Source organism: Pan troglodytes, chromosome 2 (assembly GCF_028858775.2).
Source record: "Pan troglodytes isolate AG18354 chromosome 2, NHGRI_mPanTro3-v2.0_pri, whole genome shotgun sequence".
NCBI lineage: Eukaryota > Metazoa > Chordata > Mammalia > Primates > Hominidae > Pan > Pan troglodytes.
In genome coordinates, this window is record NC_086015.1 from 131586562 (window position 1) to 131606559 (window position 19998).

The 19998-nt window shown below is 52.8% G+C and overlaps 1 protein-coding gene across 17 annotated transcripts in view; it reads left to right on the forward strand.

Annotated features, from left to right (window-relative positions):
* The window catches only part of EEFSEC (eukaryotic elongation factor, selenocysteine-tRNA specific), a 284050-nt gene that overhangs the window by 197068 nt on the left and 66984 nt on the right, over positions 1-19998 (forward strand). For 13 of the 17 annotated variants that reach the window (XM_063806207.1, XM_063806209.1, XM_003309983.6 and 10 more), the window contains one exon: positions 8417-8573. The exons of 2 other annotated variants lie outside the window; for them this stretch is intronic. In XM_063806207.1, the coding sequence (XP_063662277.1) occupies positions 8417-8573 (157 nt within the window). Of the gene's footprint in view, positions 1-8416; positions 8574-17844; positions 18731-19998 lie in introns of those variants that run through there. 2 more of the 17 variants (XM_063806204.1, XM_063806203.1) reach the window with 2 other exon arrangements.

Sequence of the window (19998 nt, forward strand, 5' to 3'; positions counted from 1 at the left end):
TGGCAGTTGGGTCCCAGGACATGGCAGGTATATGTGCTATATGTAACATGCTGAGTACTCCACCTGGCACAGAATGGGCCCTGGGTAAACAGTGGGTATCATCAGTACTATTTATTTGGACTTTCCTCTGGAAATGCAGATGCCTGGGTTCCCAGCTAGGGTGATAGCAGACACCATCCCCCTTCCACAGTGGTGGGATAAGGCCAGGCGTGCCAGCCATCCTGGGTCTGGCACCCACTGGCGCCGGTCAGGGAAGGCCTTAGGGCTGGGCCACAGGAGCTGGCAGCATCGGCCCAACCAAGTGTAAACATGCAGACGCCATCAGGAGCACTCGCCAGCTTTGAAGTCTGAAGCGGCGCTGCCTCCTGGCTCCTGGCTCTGCCCCACTCCACTGCTGACGGCTTGTTGAATGTGCCCAGGGCACCAGGGAGCGTGCTGGCCTGGGGTGCAGGCTGGCTCATGACTTGCCTCTGGCACAGCTTGGGCCCCATCATTCTCAGCAGGGATGGTCTGGCAGGCTTGGTGGGCCCTAGCGGGTCAGCTGCAGGGCCCCTCGCCCTTGCAGGAAGCCATGCTATGGTCTAGCTGGCCACTGAGCCTGTTCTGCTGGCCCTCGCTCCCCTGGGTCCCTGCCAGAGGGTTGAAGGCCACATTGGCTCCCAGGCTACTTAAGAAAACAGAGGTTCCCCTGAAACAGAAGTTGAGAAGCTCTTTCCCCAGGGAGATGATCAAATGGCTGCCCTGGTATTCTGGTCCCAGCCCAAATCCTCAGCCTTTCTTCTGACTTCCAGTATCAGGCTGTGATAGCTAAGTGTCTTGGTTGGCTGCTGGAGCGCTTGTTCACCTTCCTTTGAAAATTGCTTTTTTGCCCATATAGAGACACAGGGTCAGGACAGCTTGATGTGCTGGAAAGAGCCAGTTCTGGAAACTGATGGACTGAGCTGGGCACAAGCTCGATGTGGCCGTGGGCAAGTCACTCTCCCCCAGAACCTGTTTCTTCTTTAAGAGCTGGTCAGGCGTTGATGAGACCTGGGCTACTTCAGGGCCTCTGCTCTTCCCACCACACCAGACCATGGCCTGCATTGAGGAGGAGACACTGTCCGTGGGGAAAGTTTTCTGATGATACTGGAACAACACCATCATCCTAGGTCCCCTTCCAGAATTTGTCAATCCTGGTGGCTTTCAAGTGGCCTAGAAGAGTTAACACCTCATTTTTAAGGGACTCATCCATGATGAGGCAGCCTCTGAGTTCTTCCCATTCCTCATTGGATCCAAGGACTGCTGGCTTCTGTCCTCCGAGAAGACTTTGCTGGTGGGGTGGGTAAGAGGGAGAGAAGCAGAGAGCTGTGGGCAGCTCCAAGCATGTGGTTGGTGTTGAGTATATGTTCTGTTCTTCTGGCTTCTCTTGGGCAGATTAGATAACTGGATCTTGTGATTTCTGTGCATCTGAGATCTCCTGCACCAAATGCTGTCTTATTCTTCTGCTTCTCCCACAATTTGACATCCACTAATTGAGATTCTTTCCTCTGGGTCATCCATTCTCTGTCAAGTCTTAGGTGTTATCATCAACATCAACACCCCTGATCCTAACAACAACCTTTTTCAAGGAGGAAACTGAGTTTCAGAGAAGTCCCTCGCTCAAGGTCATAGAGCTGTAAGAGGCAGAGTCAGAAGTCAGGCCTCCCAAGCCCTTCCTGTCCCGCGCACGTGGTTCTCCTCACCACAGACCTGGAATCGGCACAGGGCTCCATTTCATGGCACGTTTGCCTGCCTTCCTTCGTATCACTTCTACAATTTGAATTAGAATGGTCACTTCACAGCTTGGGCAATTCCCAAGCCTCATGATGGGAGCCAAGCCCTGAAAGAGAGACACACACAGGTGTAATGACATAATTATGTGCACCGGCAGCCAAGTCCTTGCTCAAAGGCCAGGGACAATGGGGACCCACCTGGCGTGTAAGCAAGCGCCTGGACTTCCATGTGCACAGTGACTGCTCCTCAGGAGCTCAGTCCCTCCAGTGACTGAAGGCTAATAAATAGAGCAAATTATTCATGCAAACAGTGAGAATCCCCACTTAGCGCCATTGTTGTAACTGTGCTGGCCTGGATTCAGGACTGTTCCCTAGAAGCAAGGCCTATTGAGCAGATCCCACATGCGTTGCCTTTGGTTTGACGTCACAATGATTGATTTCAAAATGAAAACCCTCCAACTGTTCTCTGAAGGTCTTTCCTCATTGGATGTGCTTGCGCCTGATCTCTGAGGTCTCTTTCCTTTAGCTGGAAGAATCTATAATTTGGTGAAGAACCCAACCATCACACATGCATGCACACACCTTCTAGTGATGGACAGGACAGAGCAAAGCCATGTTCCCCCATCCTCACCTCCTGACACTCAGGACAGATCATGACCCCTGGTCTTCCTGAAGTTCTCCAGAGATGTAGGCCTCACAGCATCCTGTAGGAATGTAGGAGCTGTCTCCCTCTTTCTAGCCAGACTTCCTTCTGATTAAATGAGGTTTCATGCAGCTGACAATCACTGAGTCCTCGCCCCCAGTACACACAGCAGTAATTTCCGGAGGTGTAGGTTTTGGAGATGCAAAAATGTGCTCAGACCAGCTCCTGCCTTCCAGGACTGCCTTCCTCCCCTCCCCGCATCCAGCTGGTGAGGCTGGCATAGACAAGCCACTGCTGTGCTGAGGGACAGGCACACAGGCTTCTCTGTAGCCAATTCCCAGTGCAACCCTCTGTCTGGTTCTGAGGCCGGCAGTCTCTTAGATGGGGCCTTCCATTAGTCAGCGATGTCTTCTCAGATCTGCAGGTGGCGGCCATTGAGTCGCAGGGGTGCACAGGCCCTGCATCTGCTGCCCCTGTAGTCCTGTGTGGTGTGTCTGAGGGAGTCCTAAGGGAGGGAGACTGGTCTGCCCAGGGAGGGGACAGGCAGAGGCCAGACCAACAACAACTGTTTACAAGTGCTCCCCAGCACCCATTTAAACCTCCAGCAACTCTGTTTCCCCATATTATAGATGGAGAGATGCCTGCACCCACAGAGGTTAGGCCTCTGGCCAGAGTGCCTAGGCACCCAGACTTGGGATTCGAATGCAGGTAGTCTGGCTCTAGAGTCCAGGTTCTAACCTGTGATGTAAACAGTGCTGTGCCTTTTCTCTTCTTCTATTGTCTCCAGTGTGCCCATTTTTTTCCAGTTATGGAGACCTGTACAGTAAATCCTCACTTAACATTGTCACTAGCTTCTTGGAAACCATGAGTTTAAGGGAAAGAATGTATAACAAAACCAATCTATTTTTTTCATTCATGTTATAACAAAATAACTTTGATATATGTTCAAATAACTTTGAATGAAGCAACATTATTTAAGGGCCTACTGTACATTATTTTGTTTAAAGTAACAGTTTCTAAGAACTTATGATGACACCAAGTAAAGACTTTACTGGAAATTGAGTATTTGGAATTCATGGGAAGGGTAGTTTTCCTCTTGGCCCCTATAACCATAGGTGGGGAAAGTTTAGCCTCCCTCCAACAGCAGTGCAGTCCTTCTCAGTGTGGCAGGGGCTGACTGGGCTGGAACATCTTCCTGTGATGGTGAAGTGTTTGGGCCCCACTATAAGTGCTGCATCTTGAGGGCCAGGATCTGCCCTCTTTCCCTCCTCTCCTCCTCCCTTCCAAATAACCTGGTGGGGGCTGGGGTCCCTGAACTTGGGGATTGTCTTCTGCAATGACTTGGGGTTTCCCACAACTGGGACTAGCAGGGATGGGGCTGCCCAGTGCCCCTGGGCTGGACTTCTAGGCCCATTTGTGTCCAGTCAGTCATGATATGGCTCTGGTGAGCCCAAAGGATGGAGAAAGTCGTCTGGGCTCATTTGCTGCTTTGGCACCTCCCGGCAGACAGGGCCCAGCCCTTCCTGCAGCAGGAAAAGCACCAGCCTCTGGATCCAGACAGTCTGAGTTGGAATGGGGCATTGCCACACTCACTAGCTGCGTGACTTTGAGCAAATCATTTCATTTTACTGAGCCCCCTGTTCCCGACAGGGCTTTCCTAAAGATTAAATAATGATATGGGGACACCTCACCCATGACATGGCTGAGGACACTGCCGCTCACCTGCTGCAGGGAAAGGGGTGAGAGAGCAGAGCGCGAAGGATTGGGAGAGTTGGAGGGAGATGGGATTTACCTGCTGACTTCTCTCTGCTGCTCCAGCCTCCCCTCCCCTGGGGCAGCCATGCCCAGAGTGCCAGTGTCCTCTGTGGGACCGACACAAATGCAAAGATCCACCAAGCTGCTGTGAAATGACAGTGTGGGGCCACCAGCAGGCAGAAGACGCCAGCACTCTCGAGACCACACGGGGTTCCTGAACGTGTGCAGACGTCCAGCTCCTGCCCTCACGGTGCCTCCCCCACAAATGGAACTGCAGACACAGAAGTTCGCAGGAGAGTATGCTTCACCCACTCAGTGCTATCGTGTCTTCTGGCCAAGCCATAAAACAAGAGAGCAGGAGTGACAGAGACACTCCCTTTGAACTTGAAATCCTTTCTAAACTGCCACTCCAGCCCCAGAGGCCCTCCTCAGAAGGTCAAAAAAAGCCCACTCACTCCTCACCTTATCCCGGATGCTTAAAACAATTTTGTGGGAATGTAGGTCAGTGAACCGAGCTGCACCACACACCAGCAGGATTCCGGGGCCAACCAGCCTGTGTGCTGGCCCACTAGGTCAGATGAGAACATAAACAAGGAACGCTGGGAGCCCTCAGCTTCCCCTGGCTCTAGTCCTTTGTTTATGTAGCACTTAAACTAACTTTGGGGTCATCTCTGTCTGGCATGAAAGCCCTGGAGCTTTTTGAAGTTCCCCTGAAGTTAATAAAATTAGTCTGCCCTCATTGCAAGACCCTGGCTTGGGGAAAGATAGATCCTCTGCTGTCTTTGTGGCATTTAGCTTTTTAAAGTTAATATTTTATAACCAAAAGAAAGGAGGGGGCAGGGGAGAAGATGCAGTAAACGTGTTCTGGAAGGCTAATAGGTAGCATGCCTGCCATCCCAGGCTCTGATTACCCTGGAGCCAGGCCTCCAGGCCCACTGGGAGGCTGAGCGATGGGCCTGCTGTGTTTAGCATGAGGGAACCAGCACTGGGGACGTGAATTGATCTGTCAGTGTGTTCTCCCAGGTAGATAGGAGGAAACTAGCCCGGGCTGGGCTGTTGGCTCACTCTCAGATGAATCGTGTCTCCCAAGGACATATCCACTTGAGTAATGTATTTCTACCTCCCGGCGTCTTCCCCTTGATGCCATGTGTGGGACTAGTGCAGTTGGCCTCCTCACACTCAGTGAGCGCCCGTTCACCAGGCCTGTAGTGGGTCAGGGCCACAGGAGGTGCACAGAACCCTTTCCTCGCAGAACTCCCAGTCCGAGGAGGGAGACAGATAGGTCAGCTGTCAGGGATAAGACATAGTGGCCAGGCTCTCAGAACAGAGGGATCTTGGCCTCAGTCCTGGGGGCCAAGGGGAGAGGAGGTGCCTGCAATGTCGGGGAAGCTGTCTGAAGGAGGAAATGTCCAAGGTGGGCCTTGGGTGGGGGTAGAGTCCCCGGTGCACAAGCTGGGACTAGCATTACAGGAGCACCACACAGGCGGGGAGGGAGGCATAACAGAGGGGCATGAGGACCCTGGGGGTGATAGATATGTTCATTAGCTTTATATGGTGATGGTTTCACAGGCATGTATATGTATACACATATTTAGACTTATCCAGTTACTTACTTTTAATATGTTCATGTTATTGTGTATCGGTTATAGCTGAATGAAGCTGTAAAAAAAAAAAAAAAGCCTACAGGCATGAGTGAGCCTTGCAAATGTACCAACAACTACAACCATGTATTCTTGCAACATTTACTCACACATTCAAGGAATAGATAGTAAGCGCCTGTTTTATGTGCAGGGAATGTAGCTATGGAGGAGAGGAACATGTTTCTGCCTGGAGCTTGTGCCTGGTTGGAAGCAATAAACAAGTAAACAGATAAGGTCAAAGGCATAACGTCAGGTGGCAATCTGTGCTCTGAAGAGAGACAGGGCAGGATGAAGATTGGAGAGGAGTAGGGGCTGGAGTACAGGAAGAGGGAGCCATGGGCCACAGGGAACGCTGTAGGCACCAGGCCTTGATTTGAGCCTGCTCTGGGCCAGGCCCTGCTGGGCACCAGGGGCTGCATAGAGATGGGGAGCTCATAGGATCTGTCGCTGAGAAGTGCAAAGGCTGTGGGCTGTGAGGTGGAGGGAGAATTCTGTTATTTTCCTGTAGTACATGTGATTGTTCACAGCTACAGGCCTGTTTCATGGTAGGCTCTTATAGGAATAAAACAAGAATATTAATATCAGCTTGTTGAGAACTTTCTGCTCTGCTAAGGATACCTGCCTGTATTATCCCTTTGGTCTTGGTGGGGCCTCTTACAAGCTGTTTCTCTGAGAAAGTTGTAAGCTCTTAGTCCAGGGACTGTGCCTTTTTTGTTTCTTAGCCACTGCAATGCTGGAGGACAGGTCTTATTTCTCAGTCAGATGTAACCCCAGGGCCTAGCTATGCAGAGGCCCGAGTAGTAGCTCTCTGGGGTGACCATAATGGATGAGAACTGATGAAAGCTGCCTGGGTGGGGACAGAGGGCTGCAATTGTCACCCTTGCTGGACCAGAAGCCATCAAAGGAAAATGTTCTGTCTTTGGAGAAGATGTCAGGAGAGGATGGGAGGTCCGCCTGGTGTGTGGGTAGAAGAAATGCACTTCTTGGTTTGTTTTTACATTTTTAAATTCTATTAACTTATTTGTAAACAGGTGATGCATTCATGTATTTTAGTAGCCAAAGACAGAAAAGGTGTACGGTGAAAAGTCCCCAGGCACCCTGCTCCCTTTCCTGGAGGCATCAGTTTCTCCTGATTCCTTCTGTATATCCACCCCTGCCCTGCCCCCATCCATACACAGCCTGCAACATGCCCTTTGCCTCGCACTCTTCTTTTTAACGTGAAACACAATACTCTGGTTTTTGTATCTGTCCATACACACTGCCTACTCTCCTCTGTGGTCACATCATCATCTCTAGAGGCTGTGCTCCACTTCTTGAACTCAGGCTGGACTTCTAAGTCATTGTCAGCTTTTGCTGCTGCAGTGAGTGACCTTGGGTGGATCTCCCATCCTCTCCTGACATCTTCTCCAGCAAGCACATCAGCGGGATGCATTCCTAGAAGTGAAATTGATGGTCCAGATGGTGTGTGCATTGCTCATTTCCATAACAGCTGCCAGACTGGTGGGCACTTCTTATCATGGGGCCCAAGTTTGCTACTGGAGGCAGGATCTACAGAGCAGGGGTGGGGTGAGGAGCTGGGTGGGGCAGGCAAGGCCACCTGGCCATGCTGCCATCCCAAAAGCAGTACCTGGGCTGGAGCTGCCAGAGACTCAGAAGGGAGGGAGTGACACTTCCAGTCACTGATCAAGCCTCTAGGGAGAAGGTTCAGGATGAACATAGCTCATGGTGAAATCAGGGCTGCACCAAGCTGACTTTTTCACAGACATGTGTGTCCCTCCTCTCAGCCTGGGCACCCACAAAGAGACAGCAGTGGCCAACATGGCCAGCAGGAGGTATGAGCTCTGCAAAGACCTGGCCGTGGCCAACAGGGGCCAGGGAAACGAGCAATTCTGCCTGGACTGAGGGAGGGTGTCATGGAGGTAGGGAGGTAGGGCAGTGGAGGAAAAGTGGGCCAGGCCAAGACAGGCTTCCAGGCACAGCTAGAGTGAGCAAGAGTAAAGCCTTGGGCCACTGTACATAGGGGTGTGTGCAGCAGGTGGGAGACAAAGGCCAGGCTCTCGGGCTCCTGTGGGAGGGGAAACCAGAGTGAGGAGGCCAGTTCTAGAAGGCCTTGGATGCAGGCTCAGGAGCGGCCCGGGTGACTGTGACAGCTTCAAGGAGAGTGCTCTGGGCAGGTGCCCTGGGGACAGGCTGGGTCATTGTGGCCCCCCAGGGGTTGGGGGGGGGCTGCAACAGGGGCTTGAATTCAAAGCTACTTCTATCCCCTGTGCTCTGTGACCTTGGATAGATGACAGAACTCTGCCGTGCCTCCATTTCCTCATCTGTAAAGTGGCGCCACAGAGCTGCTGTGGGGACTGAGGTGCTATCTGTGGAAAGTGCTCACAGCATGCCTGTTTTGAAGGGCCCATTGTTATAGTGGCAGTTGCCAGTCTCAGGTTTCTGCCCTGCTCCCATGCATTTTGTTATCTGTTAGGTGGGCTCATCACCAGGCTACCCACAGGGTTCCTAGAGCGGGCAGCAGCCAGCCATGCCTAGGGCCCAGGGGAGCTGGGGCTAGGCACACCGTCACAGCTCTTTCAGTGTGCACCACTAATGCCCTCTCTCTGTGGCTGGGTGTGTGGGGACAGGCGATGGATGACTACAGTGTGATCGGCCGCTCCCTGTTCAAAAAGGAAACCAACATCCAGCTCTTCGTGGGGCTCAAGGTGCACCTGTCCACTGGGGAACTGGGCATCATCGACAGTGCCTTCGGCCAGAGCGGCAAGTTCAAGATCCACATCCCAGGTAAGTGCAGCCACTTCCTCCCGGTTTAGGGACACCGTGCAGGGCACAGAGAGATGGCAGAGGTGATGCCAAGGTGGCGCTCCTTGGCTTAGGTTCCTAATCCTGCCTTTGCCGAGACACGGGGTGACTTGGCCTGCATGGCAGCATGGCCTCTGGCTGGGAAGCCAGTATGGGTTCTGGGAAGAGCCTGGATGTGGAGTGAAGATCTGGTCTGAGCAGGGTCAAGATTGGAGTCTGAGTTCCCACTGCACCATTTACCATCTGAGGGGGCCTTGGGCCCGCACCTTGGTTTCTCTGTGGAGGCGGGAATAAGATTGAGCTTACAGGCAGTTTGGAGAAGAGCAGGTGAGGGAGACCGCTGGGGGCCTGGCATACTGTCCTGGCACGTGGTAAGGTTTCCAGGGATGTGAGTTGTCACCCTCCTTTGCCCAGCACAGACCCCCAGGCTCAGCACCACCTGCTGAGTTTGTGCTGGGGCCTCTCCGTGGGCTGGGTCAGAGGGTGTGTGTTTGCTGCTGGAGAGCCCTTGGATTTTGTCAGTGAACTCATCCTTCAATCACTTGTGCATTTATTCAGCCTACACTGCATCATGTTCTTCTGTGTTGCAAGCATTGTGCTTGGTGCTGGGGATATGGAGCTTACAGTTGTAGGAAGGTACAAACAATAAACATACTAAAGAAATCCCTGTCAGATGGCAGTAGGCACCACGTAGAAAGATAAAGCAGGGACGAGATGGAATTGCTGAGCATGCTGCTTTGGATAGGGTGATCAGGGAAGGACAGAGGGAGGGAAGAAGCCACATGGGTAGTCAGGGAGAGCATGCCACAGCGAGGGGGAAGTGAATGTAAAGGTCCTGAGGTGACAGTGAGCTTCAAGTGCATTTGCAGGTCAGTTGTTTGGCAAAAGTGTGCTGAGCAGAGAGGTGTGCAGGACATAGGCCAGGGTTCATACTGTGCGCTGGGGACCGTGGGAAGGACTAAAGCCTGTGTTCGTACGAATGGGTCATGAGCCACTATCTTATTTTTAGAGAAAGGGTCTTACCCTGTCTGTGGAATAGAATGTGGTGATGCAATCAAGGCTCACTAAAGCCTTGACCTCCCAGGCTCAAACCATCCTCGTGCTTCAGCCTCCTGAATAGCTGGGACTCAGTTGTATGCCACTACCCCCAGCTCCCCACTGTCCTTTATCTCCTGTACAATTGTACCAGATACAACCAATCCAGTACAATTCTGTTGTATTTCATAATACAGTAAAAATTATGAAAATTTTCAAACATACAGCAAAGTTGAAGATTTTACAGGGAACACCTTTACCCACTCCTGATTTTATATTGACATGTTACTGTCCTCTACATAACTCCAGGACTCGAGGTTGATCCTGTGAGGATGGAAAGCTGTGGGGAGGTTTGGATCAGGGGAACAACCAAGGTTGGTTTATGGCTTCTTGTGTCAAATCTCCTAAAGAGAAGGTGGTGCCCTGGCTCCAGCTGGAAAACAGAGACCCCAGCTGCCTCCGTGCTCACAGGTGGCATGAGCACCCTTCCCTCTCCTGACAGCCTTGCCAGGGAACCCCTTCCTTTCAAAGTCCTTCCACTGCCCAGAGATAGCATCTGCCTTCTCATGAGCAAAGGCAATGGTCACAGAGGCATTGCTTCTCCAGGGCACTTTGTTCCCTGTTAGCAGCCCCTAAGGCCTCTGTCAAGGTGGGGCTGGGGCAAGGGAGGCAGAGGCACCCAGCCATGGGAGGCCTCCAGCGGTGAAGCTCTAAAATTCTGTCCTGTCCTCCCCATTTCTCCATAGTGGCTCTGAGTCCTCACCTCAGCCAAACAGGAGTCTTTGTGCATCGCTTCAGTTTGGCTGTGGGTTGTCCTCAGAGACTGGAGCCCACAGGGCCCCTCTCTGGACTCCAGGGAGCATGCAGGGGGCATGAGCCAGACAGGTCAGCGTCCAGACCTCAGTCCCCGAGGGCCTCGTGCCTATGCCTGCCTGGGCTATTGTGAGCTTTCTGGGAGGGAAGGATCCCGGGATTCTTCCAGCTGGGTCGGGGGCCATACTGAGGAGCACTGATCCTTCCCCTAAACAGCTCTGGGGCCCTGCTGGACCAGGCAGAGGGAAGAGCTTATGGTCTTCTCCTTTGGGAACTGCTAGGATCACGCTGACCTCCCCTGAGCTCCCTTCCTGTAGCCCAAGGCAAACTCAGAGCTGGGGTATTCCCAGGGCAGGCAAGAACCAAGAGGAGTCTTGTTTGGGGTGCTGGGGTGGCAGTGAAGGGAGCCTCTCGGGGTGCTGGGGTGGGAGTGGAGGGAGCCTCTCAGGGTGCTGGGGTAGGAGTGGAGGGAGGAGGGGTATAGGGACACTGCCTCAGTCCACTAGAGTTCACATTCCTTCATCTGGTCAATGTTGACTTTTTAGTCTGCCTGCTTCCTGTTTGTGGCTTTTAAGCTTTTTATTAAATATCACTGGTCAGATTCCTCCATCCCACCCACCACCTTCCATCCCTCCCACCCCCACTCCCTGCTGATTCCTCCCTTTTAACCTTTTTGAAGTGCCTTAATTGTGAAAGAATCTTCAGGAAGCCTGAGCCATCCAGTGCCAGGTGAAGGGAGAGAGAGTGCATTGCTAGCTGCAGCCTGGACATGCAGGGTGGGGAAGCCTGGGTTTTGGTGCCATGAGAGGTAAGGCTCCCAGCCTGCAGCTCGTGGACAGGGCTGGGTTCAGATGTACTTCATGGGCCTCGCTGCCGGCTCTACAGGGCATCCGGGCTGGGAAAGGCAGAATGAGGAGTCCCCTGGGTTTCCTCCCATCAGCCTTTCACCTTGGGTTGCAAGGTCAGATGCCAGGAAGGCCAAGCAGGTGTTGAAGAGGCCAGGTGGCAGGTGATAGGGAGTGGTGGGGACTATGGTGACCTGGAGAGCTGCTGTGTGGGTCCTGCCAACTCTTCACTATATGGGAACGTAGGCCTGGGGTCTCATTTTATCTAATTTTATTTTTATGTAATATCTCCTGATTAAAAACTACAACTGTCTGTGCTAAACAAAGCATGCCTTTGGCCTGGTTTGACCCCTAGCAACTCGTAACTCCTGTTTGAATTTTAGAAAGGACACTTGGCCCTCAGGTTCACGAGGTGAAGCTGAACCGTAATATGCAAACAGTATGTTTTAAGGAGCCACAGACTCTTGCCTCAGAGACAAGGGTCCTGATGCTAGGGCTGTTGACTCCCAGAATGTGCTATGGGAAATCAGAGGACTGGGGGACGGCCCCATCCTTCCTGATATCCAAGGAGCCTTCCCAGAGAGTCTTGGGGGATCTCAAGGTTGGAAAGCCCCGTATTTACAAAACATCTCCCTTCAAAGACCTTGCCATTTGCAGAATTGTACTTCATGGGAGGATAGGAGGCCTGACAAGCTGCCAGTAGGAACCTACTGGGGAGTTCTGCTGGTGGTGAGAGAGTAGTTGGAGGAAGGAGCTGGACATGGAGGAGGTTCCTGTCCAAGTCATAGCATCACTTGTAATTCCCAAGGTTTGTAGGGTGGAGTGGGTCTTGTTATCTCCATCTCACAGGTGGGAGCCGGGTAGCAGAGAGCCTGAGGGCTTTGCCCACGGTCTGTCTGTGTCACCTCACCCCTCTCCATCAGCTCTGTTGATGCCCCTAGAGAGCAGTCATGTCTTCAAAGAATCTGGAGCTGGGAGGCCCATGTGGTGCTTGGAGAAGCACTGCACCTGGGAGGCTGCGCTCCCAAAGCTCATCTTGGCAAGCCGTCTGTCCCACCGCTGCCACCCTCCCCTCTGCCTCAGTGTGCCAGGCATCAGCACTCACTCACAGAGGCAGGCTGGATGGCGGGTGGGACAACAGCTTCCGCAGCCCCTCCTGTTCCCACTTTGCAGGGAGAAAAGAACACCTTGATGACTCCCAACTAGAGAAGAATCATGTGAGAAGCTGAATAGACTTGTTCCTAATGACAGCTCTGAGTCACTGGGCATTTACTCTAGGACAGAAAAGGGCACACATGTGCCCGTGAGCTTATCTCCTGAAACAATGCTCTGTAAATCTAAAATCTCCCAGGGCTGTTGTTTTGTGTACCTGCCAAGATGTGGCAAGCTTTTTGAATGGCCCAAATTCATGATAGGTGGCCCCTCTCCCACAGGGTGCTCCTGAACCAGCTGATTTGGGACAGTTCATGTGTGTGTCTGCTTTAGCATTGAGGGGCACGCGGAGCTTAAAGCCTTGTTACTGGAAAGCCCCAGGCCCCTATTACCACTCGCATGCCCATGTGTCACTGATTCTCACCAGGTAACAACTGACCATGGAACAGAGCTGCAAGTGCTTACCTCATACTAGCCAGAGAGCCGTGATTGAGAACATAGCCCACTCAAGGCCACAGCCGCGGCCTCATCCTAGCAGCGGGTGCTGCTCATGTGCCGGGAGCTCAAAAGGGTACTCATATCTCAGGCACTTGGTCTTGTGAGTAGCCAGAATTCTCATTCAAACCCTAAAATAGAGATTTTACTTTTGGTGATCTTTAATAACCTTTTGATTATTACTAATCACAAATTAATGTACTCCAGATGAGAAAAAGAAAAACAATTTGTAGAACCATACTTACAGTTAAGACCCCAGAAGGAGCTTCTATTTACTGATTATCAGGGAGAGCCAGCACTCAGGAGGAGGAGAAACAGCCCCCAAAATGTGAGCTATGATGTATAGCAGTTGGGCTGCCCGCTGTACAGCTGAGGAGACTGGGGCTGGCAGGATGGGCAGTGCAGTTGCTGGTGTTCCCATTGCAACAAGCACCTCGTTTCACTGCACAAGCAGACCATTTCAAACTGCTCTGCTGCATGCCAGGGCTAGGATAGTCTGTGCCCAGGGAGGTGTGCCACAGAGGTGGGCACTCAGCGCAAGAAAGCCAGAACAAAGCAGACACTTGGGCAAAGGTAGCAAACATCCACACCTGAGATTCGAACCCAGAGCACCTCACTCTCAACCACTCTGCTCGAGACTCCCCACACCATGATGCCTTACAGGCAGGGCTGGGGGTGAGGCACTGAAGTGTATCTCCCTTCCTCAGGGTATGCGGGAGAAGGGAAGGGTTGGTCATTCAGCTCAGTGGGCCCTTGGACAGAGGGCCTGAAATGACTACCATGTGGCCCCTGGGAAGAGGGAGTCAGGAAAGCCACTGCTGCTCACCTCTGAAGAGGGTCCTGAGGAGGGCTCCTGGGCCGTCCTGCACCCAATGCTGTCCCTGTGCCCACCCCCAGGGCTGCAGGGGCTGTGACTCTGAATTATGCCCATCAGTGTGCCATGCAGAAGAGGATGGATTTACATGGAATAGGAAGTGTTGCTTGCATGAATGAATAAATGAAGGAGTTTGGTGGAATAGACTGGACTGGAATGAACAAATGAATGTACCCAGGCCCACGAGGGCCACTCTCAGCTCTGTTTTCTGCAGCCTCACAGTGGAGGCCAAACAGCCTGGTGCTTTGTGTGCTACAGGCTTCCCCAGAACCTCAGCAATGCGGGCAGACACCAACCTCATCAGACTCCCTCAGAAGCTGCTGCCTAGGAACAGAGCCTGGGGGAGGGCTCGAGTTTCCTGATCTTTAAAACAAGGGGGCCAGGCACAGTGGCTCACCCCTGTAATCTCAGCACTCTGGGAGGCCAAGGCAAAAGAATTGCTTGAAGCCAGGAGTTTAAGACCAGCCTGGGCAGCAAAGCGAGACCCCATCCCTACAAAAATGTAAATAAATTAATCAGTACAGGGTTTGCCAGTCCATTTAGCTCGGCAAACCTAGTTGAGGCTTAGGGCTCGGGCGGGGGATACTGAGATCCTTCTCAGAGTCCTGTCCCAAGGTGCTTTCCCTGTGGGACAGGCAGAGACATGAGCAGCCATTCACAGTCAGCATGGCAAGTGGCCACTGGGACGTGTGGCTGGGAATGGGGGAAAGTGGCCATCCTGAGAGGAGGGCCAGAGCAAGCTTCCTGGAGGAGTAGCCTTCTGAGCAGAAGGGCGAGCGGGGAGCAGAAGGCTGCGTAGAGAGCTAGAATCAGATGTGTGATGTTCGCTAGAACCCTGTGGCCAGTGGTCGGTCCAGCCTCATGGCCAGGGTCAGGAAAAGGCCAGGACAGTGGAAAGACCATGGGATGGGGAGTCGGGAACCTGGCCCTCATACCTGCCCTGAGCTCTAGTTCCTTCGCCTACACAGTGGGCATGTGAATTCTCAGACTGCCCCTCCAGGGCCTCTTCCAGCCTCATTCATCTACTGCTGACTCTGCCAGTGCTCAAGCCACTCCTCTGTGGAGTGCACCTGACCCCCAGGCCCTGCAGCACTGCTGTGGGGATGCACTGGCAGGAAGCAGGGACTGGGAAGGCCAAGAGCACCTCCCAAACCCTGTCCCGGAGCTGTCATTTAGTCTAGCCCTCCACAGCCTGCATGGCAGCGTGGCCCCAACCCACAGGTGAGGAAACAGGCCCTTTGCTCACATCTACACTGCTAGTAAGTGAATGGGCCAGAGTTCTCTGTCTGCCCCAGGGAGATCGAGCAGAGGGGCCAGCAGGAGTAAGTGGGCACAGCATACCTGCTGCTGAGGGCAGTGCCAGCCCTGCCAGCTGGCTCTGCTCCCTTAGCCCTGCAGCCTTCTCCCAGGACTCTGGGGTTCCAGCTGGTAGCCCGTGGCCCCTGTGCTGAATCAGGTGTCTCAGGGCTCAGCATGGTATCCCATCCCATCCTCCTCTGTCCCTCATCACAATTTATTGGGCCCTCCGTGTACAGACCTGTCTAGGTGCTGGAGGGGGTCAGAGGTGAAACAAGGCCTGGGTGGGGAGGGGGCTCCCTGAGTGGATGGAGAGCCCTGGGCCAACACCCAGTGGGACAACTCTCCTGTGAACCACTCTCTGGTTTAGGAGAGGGACGGGTCAGACGAGGCCAAGGTTGCAGGGGCCGCTGGGCCAGTTACCTGGAGGGTCTCCTGGGACATCCCAGGCTCCCTTCTGATTGGGACCAGCCACTTTCCAGTCTGTGCTTCAGCTTCTTCAGTGCTAACCCAGAGCTAGTCATTCTGATTTCCAGGAAGGCTGAAAATTTAATCATAGAATCCCTGGAGAGGACTGCCTATAGTATCCACTTATGGCAGGGGCTCCCTAAGTGGTGGCTGGAATTGTGTGCTGTGTGCACCCACCCCTCACCTGCCAGCCCTTCCTCTTGGTGGGGTAGCTCACATGTCCACTGAGGGCCTCACTTTATCCTCCCACCCATGCCCTGTCCCTACCACAGAGCACTGGGAAATGATGCCTGTAGGAGCCCCGGTGCTGCATTCATGCCAGGCTGCTTCACAGGAGATTAACCAGCCACCTTTCAAGCAGGGATTGGCTGTGCCACAAGGACCTCTCCAATTTATTGACCCTGGAAAGCACTTTGCATGGTCAAAAACAAGGATTATACCTTTCCCTCCTGATTGAAAACAGAAGCCAAATCGTAGAGGCATCCCCCAGATGCCCTGCTTTGCCTCAGCCGTTGGATGGCCAATGTCTCTCCCGGGACCAGTACAGGGCAGAGCAGCAAGTGCTTCAGCTCAGCCCAGAAGCAGATGCACCTCTCTGCTGACCAGGCAACAGATTGTCAGGGGCTCTCAGACCCAGGTTCACAAGGTGGCAGATTTGTCAGGGCCTAAGTCCCAGAAGCTCTATTTGCTAGAAATATGGGTCATTTAGTATGGACTGGGCCAGGCCTGCAGGAGTTGGGGACACACCCCTTCAGTGGTTTTGGGGGACCAGTGTGTTGGTGAGGTCCCAGGCAAGTAACTCTAAGAATAGAAACTATGGTTCTAAGAAATGGCCAGGGGCATTGGTCCATATGGGCTGGCGACCAGAAGGAATGGAATTGGCCTGGGTGACTTGTAGCATGAGGGCCTACAGCCATCTGGAGGGTAGCAGGCAGGGCCTGAGGCTGAGACAATGTCAGCAGTACAATCAGCTGCTGCCCATGCCCTGTGCCAGGCAGCACGCCCTTGTGTAGTCTGACCACTCAATCCTGCCAGCAGCCCAGGGAAGCCAGGCTGTCATCACCCCAGTTCTGCAGAGGAGGAAATCAGACCAACCCCAGTGCCCTGGCAGTCAGCCTGAGGGCACAGAGGAGGAGGAGGAGGAGCAGGAGCTGGGGTCCTGATTTTCAAGGTCAGAGACAGGAGGGCTCTGGCCTCACACAGTCACTCTGACTTTAGCTAGCTCTTCTTTACCAAGCACCGACTCTTGTGTGTGGAAAGTATTTTTCTGGTATCAGACATAGTGTTGGGTTCTGGGCACATGGCTCAAACAAGACACAGTCCCTGCACCCCGGGAATTCACAGCTAATCACTCCTCTGTTCAACAGTGTGCTTTTGAGCCCCTGTTATGTGTCATCCTTGTGTTGGGTTCTAGAAAGACCATAGTGAACCACAGCCCACATGACCCCTGAGCTCATGGGGCTGTTGGGTTGGTGTACTAGTCAACTCGGGCTATCATAACAGAATACCACAGACACGGTGGCTTAAACAATAGGCATTCATTTCCTGTCAGTTCTGGAGCCTGGAAGTCCAAGATCAAGGTGTCTGCAGGGTGGGTTTCTCCTGCAGCCTCTCTCTTGGCTTGCAGACGGCTGCCTTCTCCCTGTGTCCTCACATGGCTGTCCCTCTGTGCGTGTCTGTGTCCCAACCTCTATTTTGAAGGACATTAGTCAGTTTGGTTTAGAACTCAACCTAAAGACCTCATTTCATCTTAATTACACCTTTAAAGGCCCTGCCTCCAAATACAGTCCCATTCTAAAGTCTGGGGGTTAGGATTCCAGTATATGAATTTGAAGGGACACAGTTCAGCCTGTAACAGTTAGGATGCTGGCACTGGCAGACTTTCTCCTGAGCATTTGTGTATTGGCAGCCACATGCATGCTGTGCACAGAAGGTGCACAATGCCGTGAGATCTTACAGTAGGACCCCAACCGAGTCTGGGCTTGGGAAGGCTTCCTTCGGAAGTGGCATTGCACTGGGGTCTGAGGACAAATTGGAGTCTCAGTGCCCCTGGAGGTGAGGGTGCCACAGTGGTGCTGCTCAGGCTATTCCTGCTGGCCCTGAGTATCATCTCCGCATCGAACCAGTCACCTGCTATGTGGACTCCTGTGCCTGTAAGCAAGAGCCACATCCTGTTTCCACAAGGCCTACCTCAGGGATGCCATGAGACTGCAACATTGCTGCACCCCTACTTAGGCTGCCGATTATGGACTTATGTCCCCTTCCCACCTTACAGGGAGAGAGACAGCCTTGAAACCAGACCCAGAGATGAGTGAAGCACCACAGTTGGTGCTGTGGCCCCACTGCCTGCCTGGCCATATCACTGGCTCCATCAGGCCTCCAAAGAAACCAGCTCTACAATAAGACTCCCTTTTCCTGTCACCCATTTCATCTGGAATGCCAAGCAGTTCTGCACTGGTGACGCGTGCTGACTCCAGCTCAGGCTAGGGCTCTGCTGAAAAGCTGCCTCCTGCGATCACTTGCCTAATGGTTCTTCCTCCCACCACCCACTGGGAGAGCCGTGCCTCAGGAATTCCATGGGGCCAGCCACATGGCCTGATGCCCTTGGGCTGGGCCAGGATGGTGCTGCCACAGCCTAGATCCTGGGTGTAGCCCCTTGCACAAGGTCAGCTGGAGTGTGTCCTGTCTCCAGCTACAGCCAGTTACAGCAGATGGTGGTTGCATTTGGCACAGAAGTACAGTCCACAGGCTGGGTGCAGTGGCTCACACCTGTAACCCCTACGCCTGGGGAGGCTGAGGCAAGCGGATCACCTGAGGTCAGGAGTTGGAGACCAGACTGGCCAATGTGGCAAAACCCCATCTCTAATAAAAATTTAAAAATTAGCTGGGCATAGTGGTTACACACCTGTAGTCCCAGCTACTCGGGAGGCCGAGGCAGGAGAATTGCTTGAACCTGGGAGATGGAGGTTACAGTGAGCCAGGAGATTACGCCACTGCACTCCAGCCTGGGTGACAGAGTGAGACTCCATCTCCAAAAAAAAACAAAAACAAAAACAAAAGCAAAAAAAGAAGTACAGTCCACAACACAAACAAGAAATGAAGTTTTCTGTGTTTTAAGAAAGAGGAGTTTTAAAAAACAATAAACAACAATGACAACTGTGCATGTTAAAATCACTCCCTGGATGTGGTAGCTCAGCTGAGCCTTGCTGGTCAGGGCCACTTTCCCGGAAGCTTTCTCACTGTTGCTAATCCTTCTGAAGGGCCTGGGTCAGCTCACTGCCTTTGGAGCCCTCGGTTTTCATCTGATAAAATGGGGGTAACAATCCTGTCTTGAAGGACTGTGAGGAGTAAACCAGTGTGCAAGGATGCCCAGCATGTTGCAGGCATTGGGAGTGGGCTGCCAGCCCCTTCCCTCATCTGCCTGCACCGCATGAGCCTGACACGTGCCGGAGTCCAGGCCTGAAAACCCAAGGGGCTGGGCCCGCTGAGCTCCATGCCCGTATTGCTGGCATTACCACTTCCAATTTTTCAAGAAAGCCTGGATATCTGTATTTTTACATGAAATCTTCCCATTCTCAGTTGGGCCACAATGTGTGGTCTCTGTGTTGGCACCAGGTCCTTAATGTGCCGTCTCTTCCTCCTGCTGCAGCCTTCAAGAGGAGGCCATCGCCCTGTTTCTCCCAAAGGCACTGTGAGGCTCAGAGGAGCTAGATGCCTGGCCCACCAGACCCTGAAGTTCCCAATGGAAGTGGACATCACCCATGGTTCCACTTAGCTGGGAGGTTTCTGGAAACTCAGCATAGAGCAAAAGTGAAAACGCATCCTGGTGCCAAAGGGACGGGACACCATGAGCCCTGAGGTTGTGGATATTGTTATGCTCCCATAAATAACAGGCCCTCAGACAATGGGCTGTGAGGCTGTGTGTTCCTCTGGGGTTTGAAATGAAACTGGCTTTCTTCTCTTTTAAAATGTGCTCTCTCCAACCATCCAGCTGCAACTAGAGGCTCTGTTTGGAGCAGATTCTGGGGCAACCCCAATAACCTGTCCTTGGGATTTCATTAGCACCACCAGCCAGCTGCCTGGAAAGTAGCCCCTGCCAGGACCAAATTAACTTTTACTGAGAGACATTGGCAGGGCTGGTATTGTGCACACTTGGCATTTTCAGCCCACACTGGGATGTGGGAAGCAGGGTACCTTCAAAGAACAAGAGCTTCGGAGGCAGCCAGACCTGTGTTGGAATCGTGGCTAGAATGCTACCCTTTCTGAAAATCCCAGTTTCCTCATCAGTAAGGTGGGTTATCTTGAGGACTTTCCCTCCTAGCTTTTTAAATAATTTCAAACATACTGAAGAGTGGAAAGCTTATTGAGCAGTGTTGCTCCCTTGGCTTCGACAATTGCTCCGTGTTGTCTTGTCTGCTTTGTTTGTGCG